This window comes from Desmodus rotundus, chromosome 3 (assembly GCF_022682495.2).
Source record: "Desmodus rotundus isolate HL8 chromosome 3, HLdesRot8A.1, whole genome shotgun sequence".
Classification (NCBI taxonomy): domain Eukaryota; kingdom Metazoa; phylum Chordata; class Mammalia; order Chiroptera; family Phyllostomidae; genus Desmodus; species Desmodus rotundus.
The window spans coordinates 157342346-157364643 of NC_071389.1; the positions used below are offsets into that span (position 1 = coordinate 157342346).

The window sequence follows — 22298 nt, forward strand, 5'->3', positions numbered from 1 at the left end:
TTGGTTTCCTGCCCCCTGTGACCAAAGATTCCTAATTAAAACAGGCAGTCAGAAGTCAAGAAATATATTTTTTAAAAGTCACCTATTCCTTCTCTGGTCACTTTAGTTCTGCCACTAAAACCACCTAAGAGAATCCACTGTAGTGCACGTATCTGACAGCAGGTGGACCTTAAGAAATGTCAGTGTGGGAGCTAATGATGGCAGCACAGGAACACAGAGGTGTTCCGTTTCAATAAGTAGCGGTGCTGGTGAACAACAACTTTACAGCACTGTGCGGCTGTCAAACCTTAACTTACGAGTTCTGTACCAAATTACCCCAGTTTTACTGAGCTAGCAATTCAGTCCTTCTGGATCAAGGATCCCCTTAAGAATCTGGTGAAAGTTAAGGATTCCTTTCACCAGAGACCTGAAAGTATGCAAATAAACCCATTTCCCAGACAGTTTAAGGGACTGAAGAACGCCCCACCTCAAGCCCAGACCCACAGATCCAAAGACCTCAAGGTAAAAACTCATACAGTACCGAATGCTTGGGCAATCTGATAAATAGAAACGGAGCGGCCAGCATCTTCCTGGGCAATTTCTCGAAGAGATTATCCTCTGCAGGGGACGCCCACACACCCCCCGGAAGAGGCCTGACAGATGCTCTCCACAAAGAGCCTTTCCCACTGAACTGCGAAGGTTTCGTTCACTCATCTTCAAATGATTACAATACAGTAAGGCAGGAATCATGGAGAACATGAAAAGAAACTTTTCGTGTTCTGTCATCAAAAATCAAATATGATTTTTTTTATTACTACTATATTTCCTTGTCCAATTGATTTTTAGGTTACTGGGAAAGCTTTATGTAAGCATATTAAAGTATTTGTTATTATTTCTAGAAAATACAGAACAAAAGGCCCTTAGTATAATCTCCCTTTCTACACCATTCCTTTGAGAAAATGAGCTTCCATTTATTTTCCCTGTAATGCATGCTTCTGGGAGGGAACTTGCTGTAAGAGAAGGCAATCAGTACTACATCTGAATCTCTCCCATTTACTCTGTAGTAATTAATTACACTAAAAAATAGATCTATAAACATCTCTAATAAGACCAAGAAGTGGGTAAATGCGATCACTGATATTTATCAGGAAACAGAGATACGAGGAAAAATTAAATGCTTTATTCCAGGTTGTCACAGCTGAATAATATTAAGAAAGTGTGCTTTTAAAAGTTCAGAATGCATGGCCAAGGTGATTCCTATGTATAATAAATACATATACACTTCAAAAAGCTACAAAGCAATTTATTACCACAATTATTATTTTATTATTCAAATAACCCCTCGCTAATCATGGACAAATAAGGTGACAAATAAGCTACCACGGTGCACAGCAGAAATCACAGATAATGGCTTTTCTACACATACCGTTGACTCTTCACAAAACAGGTTTGAACTACATGGCGTTTTTTTTAATCTTCCTTACAATTTTTTTAATAATGTTTCCTTTCCTTTCCTTTCCATAAAGTAATGTTTCCTTACTTTATTGTAAGATTGCAGTACATAATATGTAACAAAATATGTGTTGATTGCTGCTTATGTTATTGATAAGGCTTCTAGTCAACAGTAGGCTGTTAGTGCTTAAATTTGGTGGGAGTCAAACTTATACGTGGATTGCCAATCGTGCTAAGGGTCAGGTCCCAAAGCCCTGCGTTGCTCAGGGGTCGACTGCATGTGTGAAATAGTGACAAATACATACTTTCCTACTCCAGGTGCAGAATAAAAGTCAGAAATCACAAACTTTTAAAAAGGCATGTGAAACACTATAACCTTACTCGTTTTATAAAATGAAAAGTCCAGAAGGGAGCCCTTCTCAATCCCTGTTGAACTTCCCATGTGAGAGCTCAGTGGCACACACCAGCTCTATCAGAACCTGGGCAGTAAACCCTGCATTTAACCTACTCACAGCATTTATCGCTTTTAATTTCTCCAAGTTAAGCCTTGAACCAGATGCCTTCTAAGTTCTGTCACAACAAGGTTAGGTCTGTTTTGTCTGCTCATTCACCACAGCTAATTTCTCTCCCATAAGGCAGACAAGATCCTTCTTCCCTCCTTCGCTTCAATGAAACCTCTTCCATTTCCAAATACAGTCAAGCCTGGCTGGGTAAAGATCCTGGGCCAGGACGGGGCTTTGGAGGCTGCCTGGGAGGAATGAGGCCTGCCTCCAGAGTGGATCAAGTGCCTGGGAAAAAATGCAGTGTGGGAGCCAGGAGGAAGGCCACCTGAGAGAGGACGAGGTAACCAAGAAATGCGGGGACAGACGGGCATGCTCGTTCAGGGACACCATCCGTGTCAGGGAGGGAAGGAAAAAGCCAAGAGTGGTTCTCAACACTTTGGATTCCCAACACTTTTTCAGACACTGGAAACTCTGACCAGGGGACCTTTCATAAAGCTGTATGTGCACGAGACTGAGGAAAATATCCAGTTTCCATAGGGAAAAACAGGGAGGGGTGGATGACAGCTACAGCCACAAGTGTTACAAGTGCTGCTGAGTGCCAGCTCTGCTCAGATACCCCACTGCTCAAAGAGGTCACTTCTCAGTATCAGGGAGCTGATTTAGGACAGAATGTTTACTGCCAGGCTCCGATTTCTACTGTGCCCGTGAGGTGGTTTCCTACATTCCAGTTAAACACTTGACCATTCTTGGTGGCCAGGCCGAAGCTAAGTCTCCTCTCTCTCACTGCAAGGAAACTGAATCCCACTCTTACTCACAGACGCACTCGCAGCAGCCAGCAGGGCATGACTAATGAAGTGGAGTGAACACAACTGCGACACTCTGATCCCAGTGCAGAGCCCCAGATTTAAGGTAATACTGGCATAACAGCTAAAGAAGGAAAGAGAGTGCAGTTCATTGATTACATCTGGGGACACAAGCTGACCATTACCTGGGTCTGATACAGGCAGGGGCAGGTAGCACCACGCAAGGGAGGACTTAGTTTCCAGAGCATGAGAGCAATTAGGAGGCGTTCACAAGAGTAAGAGAGGACCTGAAGGATGAAGAGACTGGGGTCCTACGTGTTTCTGACAACGCAGTCTGGGCAACTTGGCGGAAGAAAGGGGCGAGCCAAACTGTCACAGCTGAAACACCGCCACAGGGTTAGCGCTGAACGGTAACTAAATGCTGAATTTTAGAACCCTTCTTGCCTGGCGTCAGAATTGGTTCCCGAGACTGCTGTGTGACCAAGCCAAGAAGTGGGAATCAAGAAACAGGGCTGGGGTGGGGGAAGGGAAGGCTGGAATCCAGGCAGAGTCTAAACGCCTGCTTTAATTTTAACCCAGGCAGTGGAGATGACTAACATGTAGTGGAAAGCAAACTCAAGAAATCATGAGTCACCCTTAAAGGAAACCGGGGTCAGTGTCAGTAACTTCTCTGGGAACTTGGGACACATGCTTGAACAAATATTTTGGAGTCTAACATCCTGCATCAACACGGAGTCACTCCTTCCTTCGTTCTGGATCGGTCTTGGGTCGGTCGTGGTCACTCTTTTCTGTCCTCGGAGCTCTTCGGTTTCCATGTAAGGCTAATAATATCTGTTTAGAATGTTTTTACCAGGAAAAAAACAGCAATGAGAGCTGACCTTTTGGGAAACTGAATTACTACACTTGAACTCCTAACACTGAAGGAAGGCATCCACCAACCGTCCACTCTGCACTGGTACCACACACATCAGAAAAATCGTCGGCGCACGAACGTGCAGTTTGGTTTCACAATCACAGCTGGGCAATTAAAATCTGCATCTCTGTGAAGCGAGATGAGTTCATTTCTCCCACACCTCTTTCAACTTAAGAAAACATTTGCTAACTTCCTATTATAGGCAAGGCATTGTGTGAGCTGCTGAAGAGATTACAAAAATAACTAAGACCAAAAGAATACTTGACTTTAAAGCAAAAATAGAACTGAAAGGTTAACTATTTATTTATGAGACGTAATACTTCAAGCTTTAATTCAAAATATTTTTCCAGATATTCTTACAGATAAAATAACCTGAACTACTAAACATAATCACATCAACATGGATCTCCAAAAATATCATACCATGTGAAAGAAGCCAGGAACACAAAAGATGACATTTTATATGACTCCATTTATATGAAGTTCAAGAACAGGCCAAACCCATGTATGGGAGTAGAAGTCGTTATGTGACCTCTGCACTGTGAGGAGAAGGCCTGACTTGAGAGGCCAATGGAAGTGTCTTCTACCTTGTTTGGGGTGGAAGTTATGCTATTGTCAAAGCTTACCAAACTGAACAGTCAACGGTCTATTTTATTGTATGTACAATATGACTTTTAAATAATAAAAAATACCACTGGACTAAAAAATATTACTAGGAATAGAGTGTCCAGATAAAATCATGGCAAAGGGTTAATGGTAGTATACTGTATACTTGACCCCAACAGCATTTATAAAGAAAAATATTTCCAATTTGGAAGGAATCTAATGTAATGGCTATGACAGGAAGTTTAGTAATATAGTCATATTGTCTTATAGATTTCAGTAATGTGTCAAAGATCCGCACATGGAAAAATTACGGGACTTTAAAATAGTAATAAAATCAGAATTTGCATCCTTTTCCTTCTGCCTATCAACTGAAAACAAAACAAGTTTAAATCTGCATCATCTGCATTACTCTATTACTAGGGTACCTCTGGCTATTCACAAGGAAGGGATTCCAGAGAGTGACTGTCTGGGACAGCAGCCCCGCCCCAGCCCCTTATTCCCTGAGGGATGTGCTCTAAGATGCCCAATGGATGCCTAAAACCACAGGCAGCACTGAACCCTATACACTCCTATACCATTTCCTCCCCCCACACACGTCTGTAATAGTTTAATTTATAAGTTAGACACGGTATGAGATTAACAACAATAACTAATAAAATTTAAAAGCTATAACAATATACTGTCATCAAAAGTATATGTATGTTCTCTCTCTGATAACCAACTGACAACTAACCGGTAACCGAGAGGGCTACTAAGTGACTGAAAAGCAGGGAGCATGTGCAGCGTGGAGACGCTGGACAAAGGGATGATTCCCGTCTTGGGTGGGACGGAGCAAGATATCAAGCTATTTAGAAGGGTGCACAATTTAAAACGGATGAATTGTTTATTTCTGGAATTTTCCATTGAGTATTTTTAGACCGTGGTTGACAGTGGGTAACTAAAAACATGGAAAGCAAAACCGCAGATAAGGGGAGGGGGGCGTTAACTTAATATTAGGATTTCTCAAAGGGAAAATCCTTGATGGAGCACATGAGAGCCCCTGTGGGGCTTTTCCACTCTCACACAAATTCTGATTCATGCCTCAGGGGCTTGGGTATGATTCCCAGCCAAAGTCAGTCACTTCCAGACAGGAATGAGTCACACCCCTGGGCGAGCATGACAGGAAGACTAGGAAATGGGTTCCTTACCAGGTCCCTGCCCCTTTCAAGTTGGGGGTGGGGGGAAGCTGGAGTGCAGGGCACAGGTGGACCTGCTCCACTCCTCTTCCCTCCTCCTCCGTCAACTCAAGGAAACTGCACAGATTGCTCAGGCCCAACCTCTCAGCTCCTGCTTTAACTTAAGGAAGGGAGAAGACTGCGCTAAACTGAGCTACTGAGGAAAAAGAAAGAGAACTGGGAGTGACCTACCAAGTTTTGGTCCTTCCCAACCCAGTACTAATGTTTTAGCCCATCTAGCAAGAAATAAAGGGGCATAGGACCATACAGCAACAATGCCACCTGCTCACCTTCACAAGGTGCGTTAACAGCTGTAGAAATTAATATAAGCAAAGCTCCCCATGGAGGATTCCCCCAGCACAGCTGGAAGAGTAGGCCTGAAAACATTTGTGGTGTTTTACACACTAACCTACTGCACACCTTGAGCCTTCTCATAGACCTCTTTCAAGAGTCTGAGGCCATGTTATTTTTAGAGTTATGGAAACAACAGCTGCACTTGCTAGCCGTCCTCTGGTGGGGGCCCATCCTGGCTTTGATACACCCAAGTTCCATTCCCAGCAGTGCTATCCTCCCGCTTCAGTCTTTTCCCCCACAACCTTTAAATACAATCTGTTGGCATGTTTGTCTTCCCCGCCGGTCTGCCTCCTCATCAAAGGCAGGAGCTGTTCCTGTCTCGTGTATTGTTCCATCCCTAGTGCTGAGCACCATGCCTGGCACACAGAAGATGCTAAATAGACACTGGGAAATTGAATGAATTTCTGCATGCATTTTTATTTTGTCACTTATTAGAATACAAGCTCGAATGAAGATGGGATCCTCTATACTCAGACCTTAAATGACCCACAGGAGGTCTTCAGTAAATGCTTACTGAATTAGCAAAGATTGTGAGACAAGAAAAACCCAGGGCTCCGAACTAAATTAAATCTCTATGCACATGACTTTTTAAAAGGGCAGTAGACCTGATTTATGAAGGTCACTGCTAGCAAACTCCATAGTCAGCTTTCCAAGGGATGTTTCTGTGTGTGCCAAACACATTAAGATTGTGATTGAATACTTCAAAATATTCAAAAGTATTCTGGAGGACAAAGCAAGCCATTAGAGCCCTTACAGTTTGGGGAACTGTAACTCTCAGGAAAGCCATGATTACCGCGTCGCCCAAAAACCATTTGCTGCGTTGCTACCTTCGGAGCGGATAGCAAGGCCTGCTAGAAATGCTCACGACTCCTTTACGTTTTGTAAGCTGCGATGTTGTAGAAGCATGTACCCAGTGGGTCCTAAACACTATTTAAATTTAAGTGGAGGCGGCAGAGGTGAGACGGTCTGGCTGGCAATCTTCTGAACGGCGTGCAGGTTGAAACCCGCGGGTGACACGAACTGCAATTCTAAGTGCAGTTAACTGGAGAACGGAATTTGGCTTTTACTGAAAAGCCTCTTCAATGAAAGGCTTAAATACAGAGCAAATATCTTACATTCTACCTGATTTGGGGATAAAACCCATCTCCTTCCTCTCATTTTGCTGTCATCTACCCAAAAGGGAAGAGTGATTTTTCTTAGGTCTGATGCTCCCAAAGGGGGCCTGGCAGGGTTAAGTTTAAACAACTGGATAGAGGCTGAATCACTCCCAAGCTTCGAACAGACAAAGTAAGAAATGGTATTTCATATAACTATCATACAAATTAGGTAGAGATTATGTTTTTTTTATACCACTAAATTCAAAACAATTCAAATGTAATGGTAGTGATTTTTTTGTGTTCATGTTTCAGTTTTATCATTTTTCTCTGTAACATATTCATCTCTTTTAACAGAGATTTTACTTGACTTCAAACTATTAGATGATATTCAATGAACAAATTTTATTCTTGTGGACAAATTGAACATCTGAAAAATTTTCTGTTTAAAAGTAACTGCCCACTCAGATGACAAGTAAAAGATACATATTTAAAAACTACATATTTTACTAAAAATTTACATGATCAATACCAAAAATGCCACTCTTTAGACTTTAACATAAGATACTTTTAAAGTCTTACATTGTCTAAATTAATGTTCTTATTTCTTCAGTGTAAAAGCTATTAAAATATCATTTCAATTTTGTTATAAATCTTTACACTATATTCTCTTACCTTTTTCCAAAAATTCAAAGGGATGGTACAATTCTATTGTAAAATGAATCCACTGGAAAGTCCAATTTAATTATTGGGCTTTCATTTCTCCATTTTAGCTGTTTTAATGAGGGCGACTACTTATTCATTGGTAGATTGGGTGCCAGGAACTGTCCCTCATCCTTTTATATATTAATGTGTTAAACTTATAACAGTCCTGTAACATATCATTGCCCCTTCTGTATTTCTGTATTATCCCTACTACATGTTTTGGTCTGAAAAACAATGATCCAAAGTTATCATAACCTGCCCGAGGGCTGATCTACATCCAAAGTCCTATCTTTCCAAGCATATCACGTAGCTTTTCAATAATTAATATCTTTCATTCACTCATTCAACACGGATTTATCGATCACCTTCTACATGCCAGGCACTCACTGAGGTGATAGTTCTCCTCGGATGCTAAGTTTAATAAAAAATAAAAAAATTACAGTAAGCTGTATAAATGAAAGATCTAGCTGTGGAAGAAAGGCAAAATTTCTGAGGAAAATCAGCAGCAGTAAGTCTGGCCCTGGCCGATGTGGCTCAGTTGGCTGGAGCAGCATCGGTAACGGAAGGGTTACTGTTTGATTGCTGGTCAAGGCACGCACCTAGGTTGCGGGTTTGGCCCAGGCACAGACAGGAGGAAACCAACGGATGCTTCTCTCTCGCATCAATGTTTCTCTCTCTCTCCCTTCCTCCCTCTCAAAAAGCAATGAAAAAAAAATGTCTTCAGGTGAGGACAAAAATTTTTTTTAAGGTAAGTCTCCATTAAGATATAGGTAAAAATAGGTACTCATAATATTAACAACATTAGCTCATAATTACCAAAAGCTTTTAATGTATCAGGCATATAATCCTGCAAAGTAAGATTTTTTAAAATTGTATTATTTTTGATACAGTAATCCTTGAAGTACGTTCTAATATGAGCTGCATTTTACGAAGAAGGGAAAGTTACATTAACCATTCAAAGTCACACAGCTAGTGACTGTCCAGGCTCGAAACAAAGTTTCAATAGTGCTGGTCTCTGTCTCTGTGAAGAACCAGGCTCAGAATCTGATGAAAATACTGGGACGGAGGAAGGATAAAGGACTCCAAGAATGATGGGCAAGTGAAGGGCACGAAAAGGAGCTGGTGTGGTGGAATAAACAAAAAGGACCACAGGCCAGCAGAGGGGCCCATTTCTCCCTCACCACAGTCAGCCACAGTGCCCCAGGATGCGAGCTAGTCCACATCCTTGGCCAAGTGAAGGTGAAGCTACCATCTTCAACACAGGGAGGAGTCAGCCTTTTATTTCAGGTTCCACTGAAAGAGCTGCTAGTCAAATTCAGGTTTTCATTTGCAAATCCAAACCTTAAGATCGATTTCACGTGATCCCCAGTACCTACACTTGCCCAGGGCTCTCAGGGAGGCGGCAGGGCAGGTGGATCCCCTCAGGGAGAGACAAAGGACCTAGTCTCTCCTTCACCTCTCCAGTTAACGCAGATTTCCAAAGCACCCACAGCCCTCTGAGAGTAGAGTGTGGGTGTGCAGGGCAATGAGGTAGCTGAGAAGGTCCTTTCCTAGAGATCCAAGATAATCTCCAATTCTGAAGACATTTAGAGAATGAGGTGCCAAAACTGAGCTGCCAGCATTCACAATGGTCAAAAACTGGGAAGGGCTGGTGGGAAGGATATCAAAGTCAAATGGGTTTTTCGCAGCAAATCAGCGATCACTCCCCTCACCTGCCTCGGGTCTGCCTTCCCTCCGGTGACTGGTGAACTCTCTGAATGATCCCCCATGCTTCCACAACCCAGTAGTGACTATGGAGTCATGTACAACCCCGAGCACTGAGAGTATCATCATTAATTAAAATCCCCTCCTCTGTGCTCCTGTCATATTCTAAAGGCTCAGTTTGTAATAAAAGCCATTTACTGCTTACTTGTCTCCTTGCTCACTTCTTGCACATAGGCTGCTACAGTGACTGACACACACACACACACACACACGGGAGCACACAGACTGGTTATAATGGCCTGGCAGCAATTGGGAGAATGTGAACTACAATCCTTACATTCATGAGCCATTTATTGGGGGGGGCGGGGACAACTAAGTGTCAACCCTAGGACCTTTTGCTAAGATTTCCTGAGATTCCCCTGAAATAGGTTGCCTGGAATTTGGAGAGCTCAGTCAGTCTGAAGATGTGTGATAGTGTAGGAAAAAACGCACACAGAGTAATTATTAATTACCACTTTGCAGAAATGACATGCTGTTCTTCAACTCCATCTTTAAGTCCCTGTGCCTGCAGTGCAGCTGCTGCCGTGACCCCTCACCCTTACAGGTCCTGCACAGAGCCTGGCACACAGCAACACCGCACGGCAGAGGGAAGGACTTTGAGCTCTCTGAGGTTAAGAGTAGCAGTTCCCATGACTGCTTTTAATTTTTGTTTACTGACTTTTTTTAGGGGGAGGGAGAGAGGGAGGAAGGGAGGGGGAGAGGGAGGGAGAGAGGGGGAGAGAGAGAGAGAGAGAGAGAGAGAGAGAGAGAGAGAGAGAGAGAGAGAGAGACAGATCTGTTGTTTCACTTATTTATGCATTCATTGGTTGATTCTTGCATGCACCCCGGCCGGGGGTCGAACCCACAACCTTGGTGTATAGGGATGACGTTCTAACCAACTGAGTTACCCAGCCAGGGCTCCAGTGACTGCTTTTAAATACAAGAATTCATTGGGATGGTAAATGGTAACTGCCCCTTGCGGAATGTGAGTGAAAGAGCTCCACCCAGCACTGTGCATCCCACCTCACCTCTTCCTAACAGTCCCATAGGGCTGAAGAAACAGGCTCAGAGGTGCCCAGAAACCTGCCCCAGCTGATAGATTCTAGGTGACAAAGCCAATGCAAACTCAGGTCTTCTGAGAGCAAGACGTTCCTTCTCCCTTCTCACCACTCTCCATCACACAGCCTTCACCCATGCTTTCCTTTTAATTTTTTTTTTCTCTCCTCCTAGGGATTAACTTTCCCCCAAGAAACCAAGATGCTCTGGTTAAAATCTCTTTTCCTAGGTAGCATCTAAGATCAATAAATTTGTACTGTTTCTTTACTATTTGTATCACTTAGAAACAATGATGGATTTCCTTTGTTGGTTTTTCTTTTTTTTTTGAAAAAGAGTATCTTATGTTTTATACAAATTTAGCATTCGGAGTCTAATACATAACAGAAAGAAATAAAATAACAAAGGAACGCAACTGTTTCCAATCATATAAATAACAAAACTTAAAATAATGTTGAGTTTTATATGTGGGAAGGGTGCATCATTTTTGTCTAGAATTTAGTAGGAAGTAAATTCTCCAAAAAACAGCACAAGCTGGGGGTGGGGGAGGGGGGAACAGTGTTTAAGGTGTGTGTGTGATGCCACAGAAGAGACCAGCATCATTTGTCTGTCCAAAGACTATTTTTCAAACATCTAGATATAACGTCTGGAGAAATCATAACAAATTCAATTATGTAAACACAATCTTAGTTTATACAAAACAAGCTTTATAAACAAACCTACAATTTGCATAATTATACTTTGTGAAAGAACATCTATTTACATGACTATGACCTGTGGCTAAAGTTCTGCCAAAGTTAAAATAAAAATTATAGAAAGAGAATTTTAAAAACCAATATCCTTTTTCCCCCAATTTCAAGTATTTGTATTTTAAAATGTGGGAAATAGTAGAGTTTCAATGTCCTAGATTGAAAGCATTAAATATAAAAGCAACATCTGGACTTCACAAAAGAATATGTTTTCTTGCATTTGTATTTTTGGCTACTGAATAACTTACTGCAGCAAGTTTTTTCAATTAGTATTCAGTGATTTAGCCAGGGCAGTAATAAGTACCATGGCAAAGAAAGGTGCCTATTAACCCTTCGTCTTGCCTTCTGTGCAAACATTCCATCTGATGCTTTGGCTGAATAGTATTTGAATTGCTCTTTGGTACATATCCAAAATATTTTATTGTTGACTTTTTCAGCTAGTATTCTTTACACTGGCTGCTTCTTAAAATGGATGCTAATTAATTTTACTTGCAGTATTGAAAGCATGATAAAACTATACAAGAAAGGCAGTAATGACAATGACTTAAGACAATCACTTGATTGTATTAAATGTTCATAGTCTCTATCTTTTCATAGATAGAGTTACCAATCACTCAAGAAGTACATTTTCCTGGTTGAAGGGAACTGGCAAAGATGCTTTTCTGTTCTAAAACAAGTGATTTTTCCGCAGACCCAGCCCTGAAAGCACTGTATCAAAAGCAGATCAAGAAGCTTAAATCGTCCAGCATGCAAAGCCTCCATTACAATGTAAGATAAAGAGCAGGAAGAATACAAAGATGATGAGGAGGAGAAAGAGGACAAAAATGAAGGACAAATGGCTACCCTGGGATGATGTGTGTGGAGTAGTGTGTGCACTGTAGCAATTGTTTTTGCTCAGAATGTGAATTCAAGTGCAGCTCCATATTAGCTTCAGTACAAAAACCGTAGAGATTGTTGTACGGCTGATAAGACTCTTGGTAGAGAAAGTACTTTTTTAAAAATGCAGGTTGTACCTTTTTGAGGGGCTACTACAGTTAGATTTTAAGGCTTCTGATGTCAAATGATTCTGAATACTTCATGGTTTCTTTAATTTCTTGACTTGCGTGTGGTAGCACAGCAAACTCATGGGAATCAGTATCAATATAATTTTGGGGTTTTTTTAGAATGTTGCATTTTTTAAAAAAATTATAATAAAATTATGTATATTTAAAAACACAGTCCCTTAACAAATGTTTGTTGAGTGTTTACTATGTGAGAAGCATTATGATACGCAGGCTGCGGGGTACAGAGGTCAATAAGATGGCCTTGACACTCCAAGGCCATTAGCTTTTTGTTAAGATGTATTTAATCGGCTACAATGAAAAACACAACTGAGAAGAGGATAACAGAAGAAAATCTAAAGTATTACCAGCTAGAGTGAAAACTTGTATTAAAATACAATCATTTTAATTCAACGTGCTACAAATAACACGTTGAGAGTTCAAGACCATCCTTTAAAGCTAGATTGTGGGATTCTTAGTAATTTAATCTTCCCTCAATAATTGCAGAATTTAAGTAATCTCTCTGATGTAAATCTTCCCAGGAGGTTTTGATGTGAATTTCTTGATTTCTAAAAGACACATAAAATGTATGGCAATCAACATATGTGACTATTTCATCCGTCTGAGAAACAAGAAAAAAGAAACGGGTATGTGGAACTTGTTTACTCTTTCCAAGCTGAGTTTGTGTCAGATCCGAAGAACAATGAGAACTGTAAGAGACGACTGCGGAACCTTTTGGAAAGTGATTATTTGACCCGTGAGTTAGAACCTGGAAGATAAATTAGGACTGTGGATTTGAAACTGAAAATAACAAAAGGTTTACAGGAAAGGGCCAAACTGATTATGTTCAAAAAGAAACACTTTAAGGACAGTTTGCTTGGCTTTCCAGTGTCATCACCCTCATAGAAAAACAGGTTAGGTACAGATATAAATATAGATATAGAACAGAGACAAGTATACGAATGATCCCCTTGCCATAGCAAATAAGGCAAGGGCAGCATCAAGGTTTATCCTTTGAGAAACAATGGCACATTTGAGATGCTCAGGACACTCCCTTGTCCTAGCCCCATTCCCTCCCTTATCATCTCACCCCTTCTAGGGCTGGCTCAGGAACTGCCTCTATAGAACTATCTCGGATTGGCCAACGCAGAGTTACACGCTCTCCTTGGTACCACGACTGACCCTGGTATGCATCTTGATTACAGCGTTAATCACAGATTACTGCAATTATCTATTCACTGCCTCCTTCCCAGATAGTGAGATACTGGAGTTCAGCTAGGAGTGGAACCTAGCTGAGTGCCTCATAGAGTAAGTACAATCAACATTTTTGTAACAAATAACTGAGGGAATCTCAAAAGCCATAAAAGAGAATTCTGCTAGGGCCATAAAACCACTAAGCGTTAGGTTAATCAAATTATTTTTAAAAGAGTAATTCGGCTTCTGGCCAAGATGGCAATGTAGGCAGATAGGGTTTATCTCTTTGCACAAACACATCAAAATTACAACTAAAATAAAAAACAACCATCAGTCAGGAATGTCAGGAATCAAGGTGAATGGAAGTCTGACAATTATAGAATTGAAGAAACCACATCCATCCAGACTGGTAGGAGGGGCACAGATGTGGAACAGGCTAAAAATCCAGGAGGGATGTCTCAGGAGCGAGGAAGGAGTCCCAGCCCCACACCAGGGCCCCCAGCCCAGGGTTCCAGTGCTGGGAAGTCAAGTCCCCACAACTTCTGGCTGTGAAAACCACTGGGGATTGATTGGTGGAGGAAGCTGCCAGAGCCCTAAGCAGTTCCTCTTGGGGAACCTATACATGGATCCACCTACTCAGACTCCCTCCATCTGAGCTCCAGCACCAGGGTAGCATCTTGAAGGGCACCAGTGATATACGGGGAGAAAATGAAGTGTCTGTCATTGGGGTAAATATAGGCCATTGTCCCTCTGCTGCCCCATCTCCCCCAGAGAGGCAGTAGTCTGATGTCATATCTGAGACTCCATCAGCCTGAATTAACAATGTGTGACCCATCTTGGAGACCCACAGAAGCTCTACCACACCCAACTTATGGGCCCATCCACGGTGCTTTTCCATAGGAATGGCTGGTCTCAGCTCCTAAATCTTACCAAACAAGCAACAGCTGGCTTCAGTGAGCCCTAGCAACAGCCAGATTAGAGTCACAGCTTGGCTTCCCCTGGGAATCTCCAAGCCCAGCACAAGTAGCAGCCATCTAAGATTGCTTTACAGCTCAGGCTGGTTACCCCGAGAAAAACACAGGTGGGGGCTGACCTTGGCCTGCACCACCCAGGAAACCCCAGGGCCAGGGCACCCAGTGGACAGCTACGGCAGAGCACCACCACCCTGCCCCTGCACAGCTGATCCTCCATGGAGAGCAGAGGTTGGTGCTCAGTGGTCACAGCCAATCCTTGCAGCTGACTGCCCTGGGTAAATCCCTCCCATTGATCTGCCAACAGCAAATAAGGCTCAACTACAAAGAGGGTGTACTCAGTCCACACAAAGGGTGAACCTCAAGTACACAGCTTGGGTGATAGGGGAGGCTGTGCCACTGGACCCTATAGGACACCTACTACATTAGGCCACACCACCAAGACACGGAGTCAAGCAGCTCTACCTACTGCATAGAAACAAACACAGGGAGGCTGCCACAATGAGGAGACAAAGAAACATGGCCCACATGAAAGAACAGATAAAAACTCCAAAAAAAGAGCTAAATGAAATGGAGGTAAGCAATCTATCAGATGCAGAGGTCAAAACACTGGTTATAAGGATGCTCAAGAAACCTAGTGAGGACCTCAGCAGCATAAAAAATATCTGGTCAGAAACAAAGGATACACTAATTGAAATAAAGAACAGTTTACAGGGCAATAAGAGTAGAGTGGATGAAGCCAAGAATCAGATCAATGATTTGGAACATAAGGAACCAAAAAACAACCAATCAGAACAACAGGAAGAAAAAAGAATCCAAAAAAATGAGGATAGTATAAACAGCCTCTGGGACAACTTTAAGAGGTCCAACATTCACATCACAGGGGTGCCAGAAGAAGAGAAAGAGCAAGAAATTGGAAATCTATCTGAAAAAATAGTGAAAGAAAACTTCCCTAATTTGGTGAAGGAAATAGATGTCCAAGACCGGGAAGCACAGAGAGTCCCAATTATGATGGATGCAGAGAGGCCCACTCTAAGACACATCATTTTTAAAAGGCCAAAGATTAAAGGTAAAGAGAGACTCTTAAAAGCAAGAGAAAAGTAGTTACTGGAAGGTTGCCAGATGGAAGAGGGGAGAGGGAGAATGGGTAAAGAGGTGAGGGGTTTAAGAAGTACAAATAGGTAGTTACAGAATAGCCATGGGGATGTAAATACAGTATAGGAAATGGAGTAGACAAAGAACTTATACGTTCGACCCACAGACATGAACAGTGGTGGGGGGGGTGCCAGAGGGAATAGGGACAGCTGGGTAGAGGGAGCAAAGGGAGAAAAATCAGGACAACTGTAATATCATAATCAGTAAAATATAATTTAAAAAATTTAAAAAGAGTAATTCGTTTATTCATTCTTTCAACAAGGATTTGCTTGGCTTCTACTGAATATCAGGCACCATTCTAGGCACAAGGGACATAGAATAGGAAATACACAAGACATCTGCCTTCAGGGAACTTACATTTCAGAGGACAGTGAGGAAGAGAGGTGTTATTTTTTTTAAATTATAGCAACGAAGTATCTACAACATTTGGGGTATTTTACATGTTTTCTAGAAAATCCAAGTGGCCTAGTCCCAGTCCCCAAGAAACGTACACTCTAGTTGTGGGGATAATTAATGCAAAGATAATGAACAACAAAGACAAAATACAAGGTGAATGCTAATTGGGTAGAAGAGGGAAAGAAGGGGTGTGAGGATTCAGCGGTGGGCACTTTGGGCTCAGAAGATCAGGAACAGCTTTCTGGGTTTGGGACAGGCTAAGGAAAAGAGGAAGCGACTCCGGAAGTACAAGGAAGGGGAATGGACTAAGCCAAAGCAGAGGAGAAATGTGTAAGACTTGGAAGAGTAGAAAATTCTCCCCTCCTGGAAACCTGTTCTCCTTTTGCCACCACTTCCCACCTAATAATCACCCAATTCAAGTTCGAGACTCATCCACAACTCCTCTCTGCTTCCTGGAAGCAATCAGTCTCTTCAGACCTCATAGATGCTGACTCTTTCAGAAGCTCTCAGACTCACACATCTTTAATCCCGCATTCACTGCAGGCATTTCTGAGCCTGACTACTGGAAAGGCTCACCTCTACCATCTCCTCTTTTCAACCTATTTTCCAGTATGCTATCAGGGAGATCTTTCCAAAAGCAAATTCAATCCTATCACTCTTTTCCTTGAAATCTTTCAAGAGCTCCAAATCACATAACACAGTAAAATCCAAAATCCTTAAATCGTGCATAACAGTCTGCATGGCACAAGCCCTCCCTGCCTTCCCAGCCTGGTGTCCTCTCCCTTCCACCACAGATGGATTCCAGATTCTCCTGATCTCTACGTCATTGCATCTGTCTGGTCCTTCAACACCTGGCCCACTCAATCCCTTCTGAGAAGCTGCCTGCCATTCTCCGCCCACGGTTGTGTACATACCTCAATAACGGCACTTACTGCAAATATCTGGTTCCAGGGAACCTATCTCTCCACGGACAAGAGCTGCATCTTACTCATTCTTAGTCACTGAACACTCAGCCCAGCACCTAATCCTGTACCAGGCACAGCAGTTTGCTCAGTGAATGTTGATAAAGCAGAGCTGGGGCTAGGACAAGATTTGCAGGCGATTAAACCTAAAGCAGGTAGTGAGGTGATAGAGACTGTGCAGGAAGACAGTGAAAAGAGAGACAGTTAAAACAACTGAGAGGTACTGCAGAACCATTATCTCTCAGAGATAATAGACCTCTGCCCACCCCCACCCCCACCCCTACCCCGGGGATGCGGCCATAAGCTGTGGGGATCACACAGTAAATTCTTTGCTAAACGGGCTGGGAATTCAAAACAACCAGTCACCTAAACCAAAAGGTTTTTGCCTGAACTGACTTGTTTCTGTAACCCCCTTCTTTTGTAAGAACACTTTTCCTCTCTCAGTGAAGTCTGAAGGTGGAAATGAAAGAAACAAAATAAAACAACACACTAAATATAATAGCTACATTCTGGCTACAAAAGATGTTTCCATCACTTTGTAGGTCAACAGGAAGAGATGTTGAATGCAATGCACTGATTAATTTGGGGGTGGCGGAGTGTGCTCCTGGAGGCAGCTACGGACCCTCTTTCGCACACCAGGCACACAGCACCTGCCTGGCAGGAGATCTCCACCAGCCCCACTGCAACAGGGCTGCAGGCCAAATAGTCCCTGCAACTACTACATCTGTGGTTGGTTGTTGAAGCTCATGGAGAAAATAAGTGGCCTTTTGCAAAAATGCTCTCAGGCCAACAGGTTGCCTCATTCACAAACCTTCGGGCATAATTTCTGGTGGCCACTGAGTTAAGCAAATATGGAAAAGACGCCCGTGGTGAGATTTAGCATCTTTGATTCTCTGGATTGGTCCATGCCAAACAAGAAGGCAATCTTTTCGCTTAAAGTACTAAACAGTTCTTCACAAGTAGGCAGGAACTAACTAGTTAAAAAAATAAAATAAAAAGCCCCAAATCCCTGCCTAGTAGAGGGCACAGTTCCATATGTGTATGTAAAACATCTCTATGATGCAACCAGGAACCACATGTAGTTTAAAAAGTTTTTCTTTTTTATCTCTTGCAAATTAGCTGGTCATAGATGTTTTATCCCAGAACTTATGTCAAAATAACTCTCCTGCTCTGAATTATAAAGTTAATATTTCTAGAGAGATTTCACAGAAATCTTCAGTACCTGAGTGGGTTTTAAATTATTACACAACTATTCATAGTGACCACCAAGTACTAGGAGAAATATGTTAGTCAACAGCTTTAACACAGCCCTGCATCACAAAACTAGAGGCAGAGGTTAAACTTATAATCTTCATTTCACCAGAGTCTCCTCTCCCATAGCTGGAAATTATAATGACTTCATAAAAGGCTGTATAGATAGCATCAGCCTACTTCTGGTAACCTTTTAAAAGGCTTTAAAAAAAAAAGTTACAATGACATAAACTTTCATTAGCATGGTAAACATTTTCTCTTGACATAAAATCACTGCAACCCACATTAAATTTACATAACAACCAAAAATTGCTGAAACATGTTAATATTTGTTGCCTGATAGAAAATATGTTGAATTGACCCCTAGACACACTAAAATATTCGTATCATTAGCCAATGGAGGGTGGGATGAAGGAGGAACAGCGATATTTCATTTTTTCTTAAATATATCCACACTGTTCGACGTGCTAGAACCAGCACAGATTACACCTGTAATTATAAACAGAAAGTCTATTGCCACACACTTAAGAAAAAATTTATGCCTTATCATGTCAGCACAGACCAGACCAAGGCAGTTTTCTTTCTCAGCTGAGATCTACTGAAGGCGCAGGGAGACAGACAAAGCTCTGACTGTTTAATTTCCATTTGGGTTTTCACCATTATTTATTTACCATACTCAATATAAATAGTGACACCCCACCACAACCAACAAGACTATTTTCAAATGGAACAGACTGCTAATTTTATCATAACTCTTTAAAGTTTGCTCCCGTGATTTATATTTTTATGTAATTATGATTTATACTAAAGCCTGTCAATAGCATTTTGCACTACCTGACAGCTGGAGTCACAGGGTGGAAGGTGCGTTAATCTGTGCAGGTCTTGCAAATCAGAAAACCTGGGTTTGAACCTTAACTAGCTGTGTGAGAAGCCGGCAGATCAACCTGTGCGCTTAAGTTTTCCTTCCTATACAGAAGAAAAACACTATTTGCTCCCTCCATAAGGACGGAGACCTAGTAAGCTGTTCTTAACTGAGTGCCAAAGCTGAATCATAGAGTAAAAAATCCCCTCTATTCAATTTGTCCCTGGTCAACAAGGAAGTTATCAAGTACTAGGAATTTAAATGAGCCGTGACTACAACAGCCAAGATATAAAACCAAGTTAATTGTGTGGCTACAGATGAAAGGAGAGAGATACATGATATGAGATATATGTATGTATACACACACACGCATTTGGTGTAATAGTATTCAGCCACAACAAAGAGGGAAATCCTGCCATGTGTGACACCATGGATGAAACTCGAGGCCCTTATGCTAAGTGAGATAAGTCAGACATAGAAGCACAAATCCTGCATGATCTCACTTATACGTGAATAGAGATGAACTCATAAAAACAGAATGAGGGGATGGGAAATGTTGGTCAAACTTCTAGTTATGAGTAAGTTTTGGGGATCTAAAGCACAAGACAGTGATTATAGTAACTGTCATACACACTTTAAAGATGCTGAAAGAGTAGATTTTAAATGTTCTCACCACACACACACAAAAGGCTACGTAGCTAAGGCTACGGAAGTAATCACTTCGCAATACATAAGAGTATCAAATCATGGTAAGTATCATGGCACTTGAAACTTATACAGTGTTACATGTCAACTATCTCAGGAGAGATGGGGGAAAAGTAACTCAATAAATAAGCAGTGCCTAGACTGGGAAAGGAAGCAAAACCACACCTAACCCCTAAAATTAAATTACTTTCTAATGTTATTGGAGAAGGATAGGGCTGTAGGACCTGAACAGGAACTGTTACATTTTAAAGTGATCTGCCACCCAGGAAACTGAGGGCGGAGTCTGTGAAACAGACCAGAGTGGTTATTTAATTTTCAGTCTTGCGGAGGGACCCAATGTCATCTGTTCCTAACAGTGTTCTCTTTAGAGACCTAATTTTCTCACTACTCCTGTAATTGCTTTCCCCTTCCTTGCCTCCACCCACCCCCTCGGTTTGCTTTTTTACTGTGAAACATCTCTCCTTCCGTTCCTTTTACAATTTTTATGCCTTTTTAACTACAATTAGGAATGGGCTCGCCCCGCCCTCAAGCTCCAGAGGCCTCCCGGACTCGTAGGAAATGCCTGCGGTCCGCCCTACCTAAGGGCTTCCTCCTCCGCTCACCACCTCGTGGGCTCTGCGGAAGAAAAAAGGCTGCTGGCCGGCGGCCACAAATCAGTTCCCTGGGCCGCCCCAGCCGGTCCCAATCCTGCCTCCCAGAGCCGCTTTCACCTGGAGGGGATTCAGGTGGGTCACACCCCTGCTCTCCCAACCTCAGCCCACGGGCGCGCCGCCCACGCCGGCTCTCTGGGATCCCCGGCGCTCGTTCGAAGCGGAGAAAATGACCCAAGAGTTGTTGTCTGAGTCAAGACTTCCCGCGCGGTGGCGACCCAGTTGTCCCCAGAGAGTGTTCAGGGGCTGCGTCCCTTCCCCGTCCAGAAACCCCTCGGGCCCCCCGCGCGCCCCGCGCCTCCCCGGCCTTCCCGGGGGCGAGCCCCGCCCGGCAGGCGGCGCGGGTCGGCGGCCCGAGGCGGCCGCAGTGCGGCCCCCGGACGGTGGCGCGGGCTTCCTCCTGCCCGCCCGGGGAGCCCTCCCGCGCTCCGCGAGCGGCCGAGGGTCCCCGCCAACCTGCCTCGCGGCCAGTGCGGCGCCCACGCGCAGTCCCCAACTTCCTCCCGCGTGGGCTGGGGCTTTGGGCGTGGACGCGGGGCCCCGCGCCGGCCCAACCTAGGGGTCCCCTTGCTCACCGATATCTCCATCCTCGTCGTCGTCCTCCTCCTGCTCCATGTCTAACAAAATGTCCCTGGTCATCATTTGCATGGCTCTCCCGAAGGCGGCTTCGAACTTGGCGCGAAGTTGGGGCTCCCGGGGTCCGGAACGGCGCTGCTCCCGCGGGCCTGGCAGCCGGGTGGGGGCCGCGGGGCGGGTCTCGCTCCCGGCTCGGGGCCCGCTGGGCCCGGCCCGCGCTCGGGGAAGCCCAGGCGAGGCGGCCGCCGACCCAAACCCGGCGCCCGGGGCTAGCGCCGGCCACTGAGCATGCCCAGTGCGGCGAGGCTGGCTGCGGACGCCGAACTTCCCCCGGCCGCGGAGCCGCTCCGAAGGAAGTCGGGGGAGCGCGGAGAGGGCTCGGCGCCCGCGTTCTGCACGCGAGTGACCTCGCGGAAGGGCGAGGCGTGAGCCCGGGAGGGTGGGAGTGGACGGGGCTCCCCAATGCTGCCCCCAGACGAGGCAGCTCTCTGTTGTGCTACCAGTATAGATACGTATACGGGGCTTGTTGTCTTTGAAATCTGTTGCTGGAGAGAAGAAAACGCCGCTCTGGCTCACGTTATCAACCCTGAAGACGAGCCCCTTAGAGCCGTGCTTAAAGGCGACGTGGAGCCAATGGAGAATCTTAAATTATCAATTTCTCTGGCTCTAAGGGGCAAACGAGTATGCTGTAGGGAAAAGGGGGAGGGAGATTACAGAGAAAAGAGGCAAAACGCGTAAGTAATTTTTAAAAAAGAAAGGAAAACGAGATCTAAAGAAACACGTTCACAAAAGGCAGGAGGATTTCCGCATAAAGTGAGGTTAAAGAGAGAGAAGCGCCCCCTACCCTCCGCCTGCTGAGCACACACAGGGAGTGGTCGAACTGGGTCACCGAGTGTGCAGCCCATTTGGACCTTGTAAAGCCTAGTTCTACGCGACGGAAAGGCAAAAGAAACCGAAGACCTCCACCATGTAAACTCTGAAGCACTGTGAAAAACTATAATAACCGAAACAAAGAAAGTACTGAGATAAAATTGAGGGACAGAGTAAAAGAATGCATTCCCGAAGACCAACGGGAACAATAGGAGAAATTCAAAGCGATTTCTGTGTTTAACAGACATGGGATAGTTTGAACTGCAGGTTCCTAGGATCGTGCATCTGCAGAACCTTTTTCAAAAAGGCTGGTGAATTTAGATGGGCCAGTTTTTACTTCTCAAAAGGGGTGGAGGTATATTTGAAATTCTTGTTATATTCATTGTCTAACACTTCTCATTGAAACTTTTTATATGTTTCCCACTGAAGTACCAGAATTATTATAAGTCTCATCAACTCCCTGCCACAGTTCTCTCACCAAATGGTCTGATTTTTATG

At 43.6% G+C, this 22298-nt stretch overlaps 1 protein-coding gene across 2 annotated transcripts in view; it reads right to left on the reverse strand.

Moving 5' to 3' along the window:
- The window catches only part of ANO6 (anoctamin 6), a 190165-nt gene extending 168453 nt beyond the window's left edge, over positions 1-21712 (reverse strand). For both annotated transcript variants that reach the window (XM_053921587.1, XM_024575416.4), the window contains exon 1: positions 20930-21712. In XM_053921587.1, coding sequence (XP_053777562.1) covers positions 20930-21002 — 73 coding nt within the window. In that variant the 5' untranslated portion in view covers positions 21003-21712. The remainder of the gene's footprint in view (positions 1-20929) is intronic.
- Between the last annotated feature and the right edge of the window lie 586 nt (positions 21713-22298).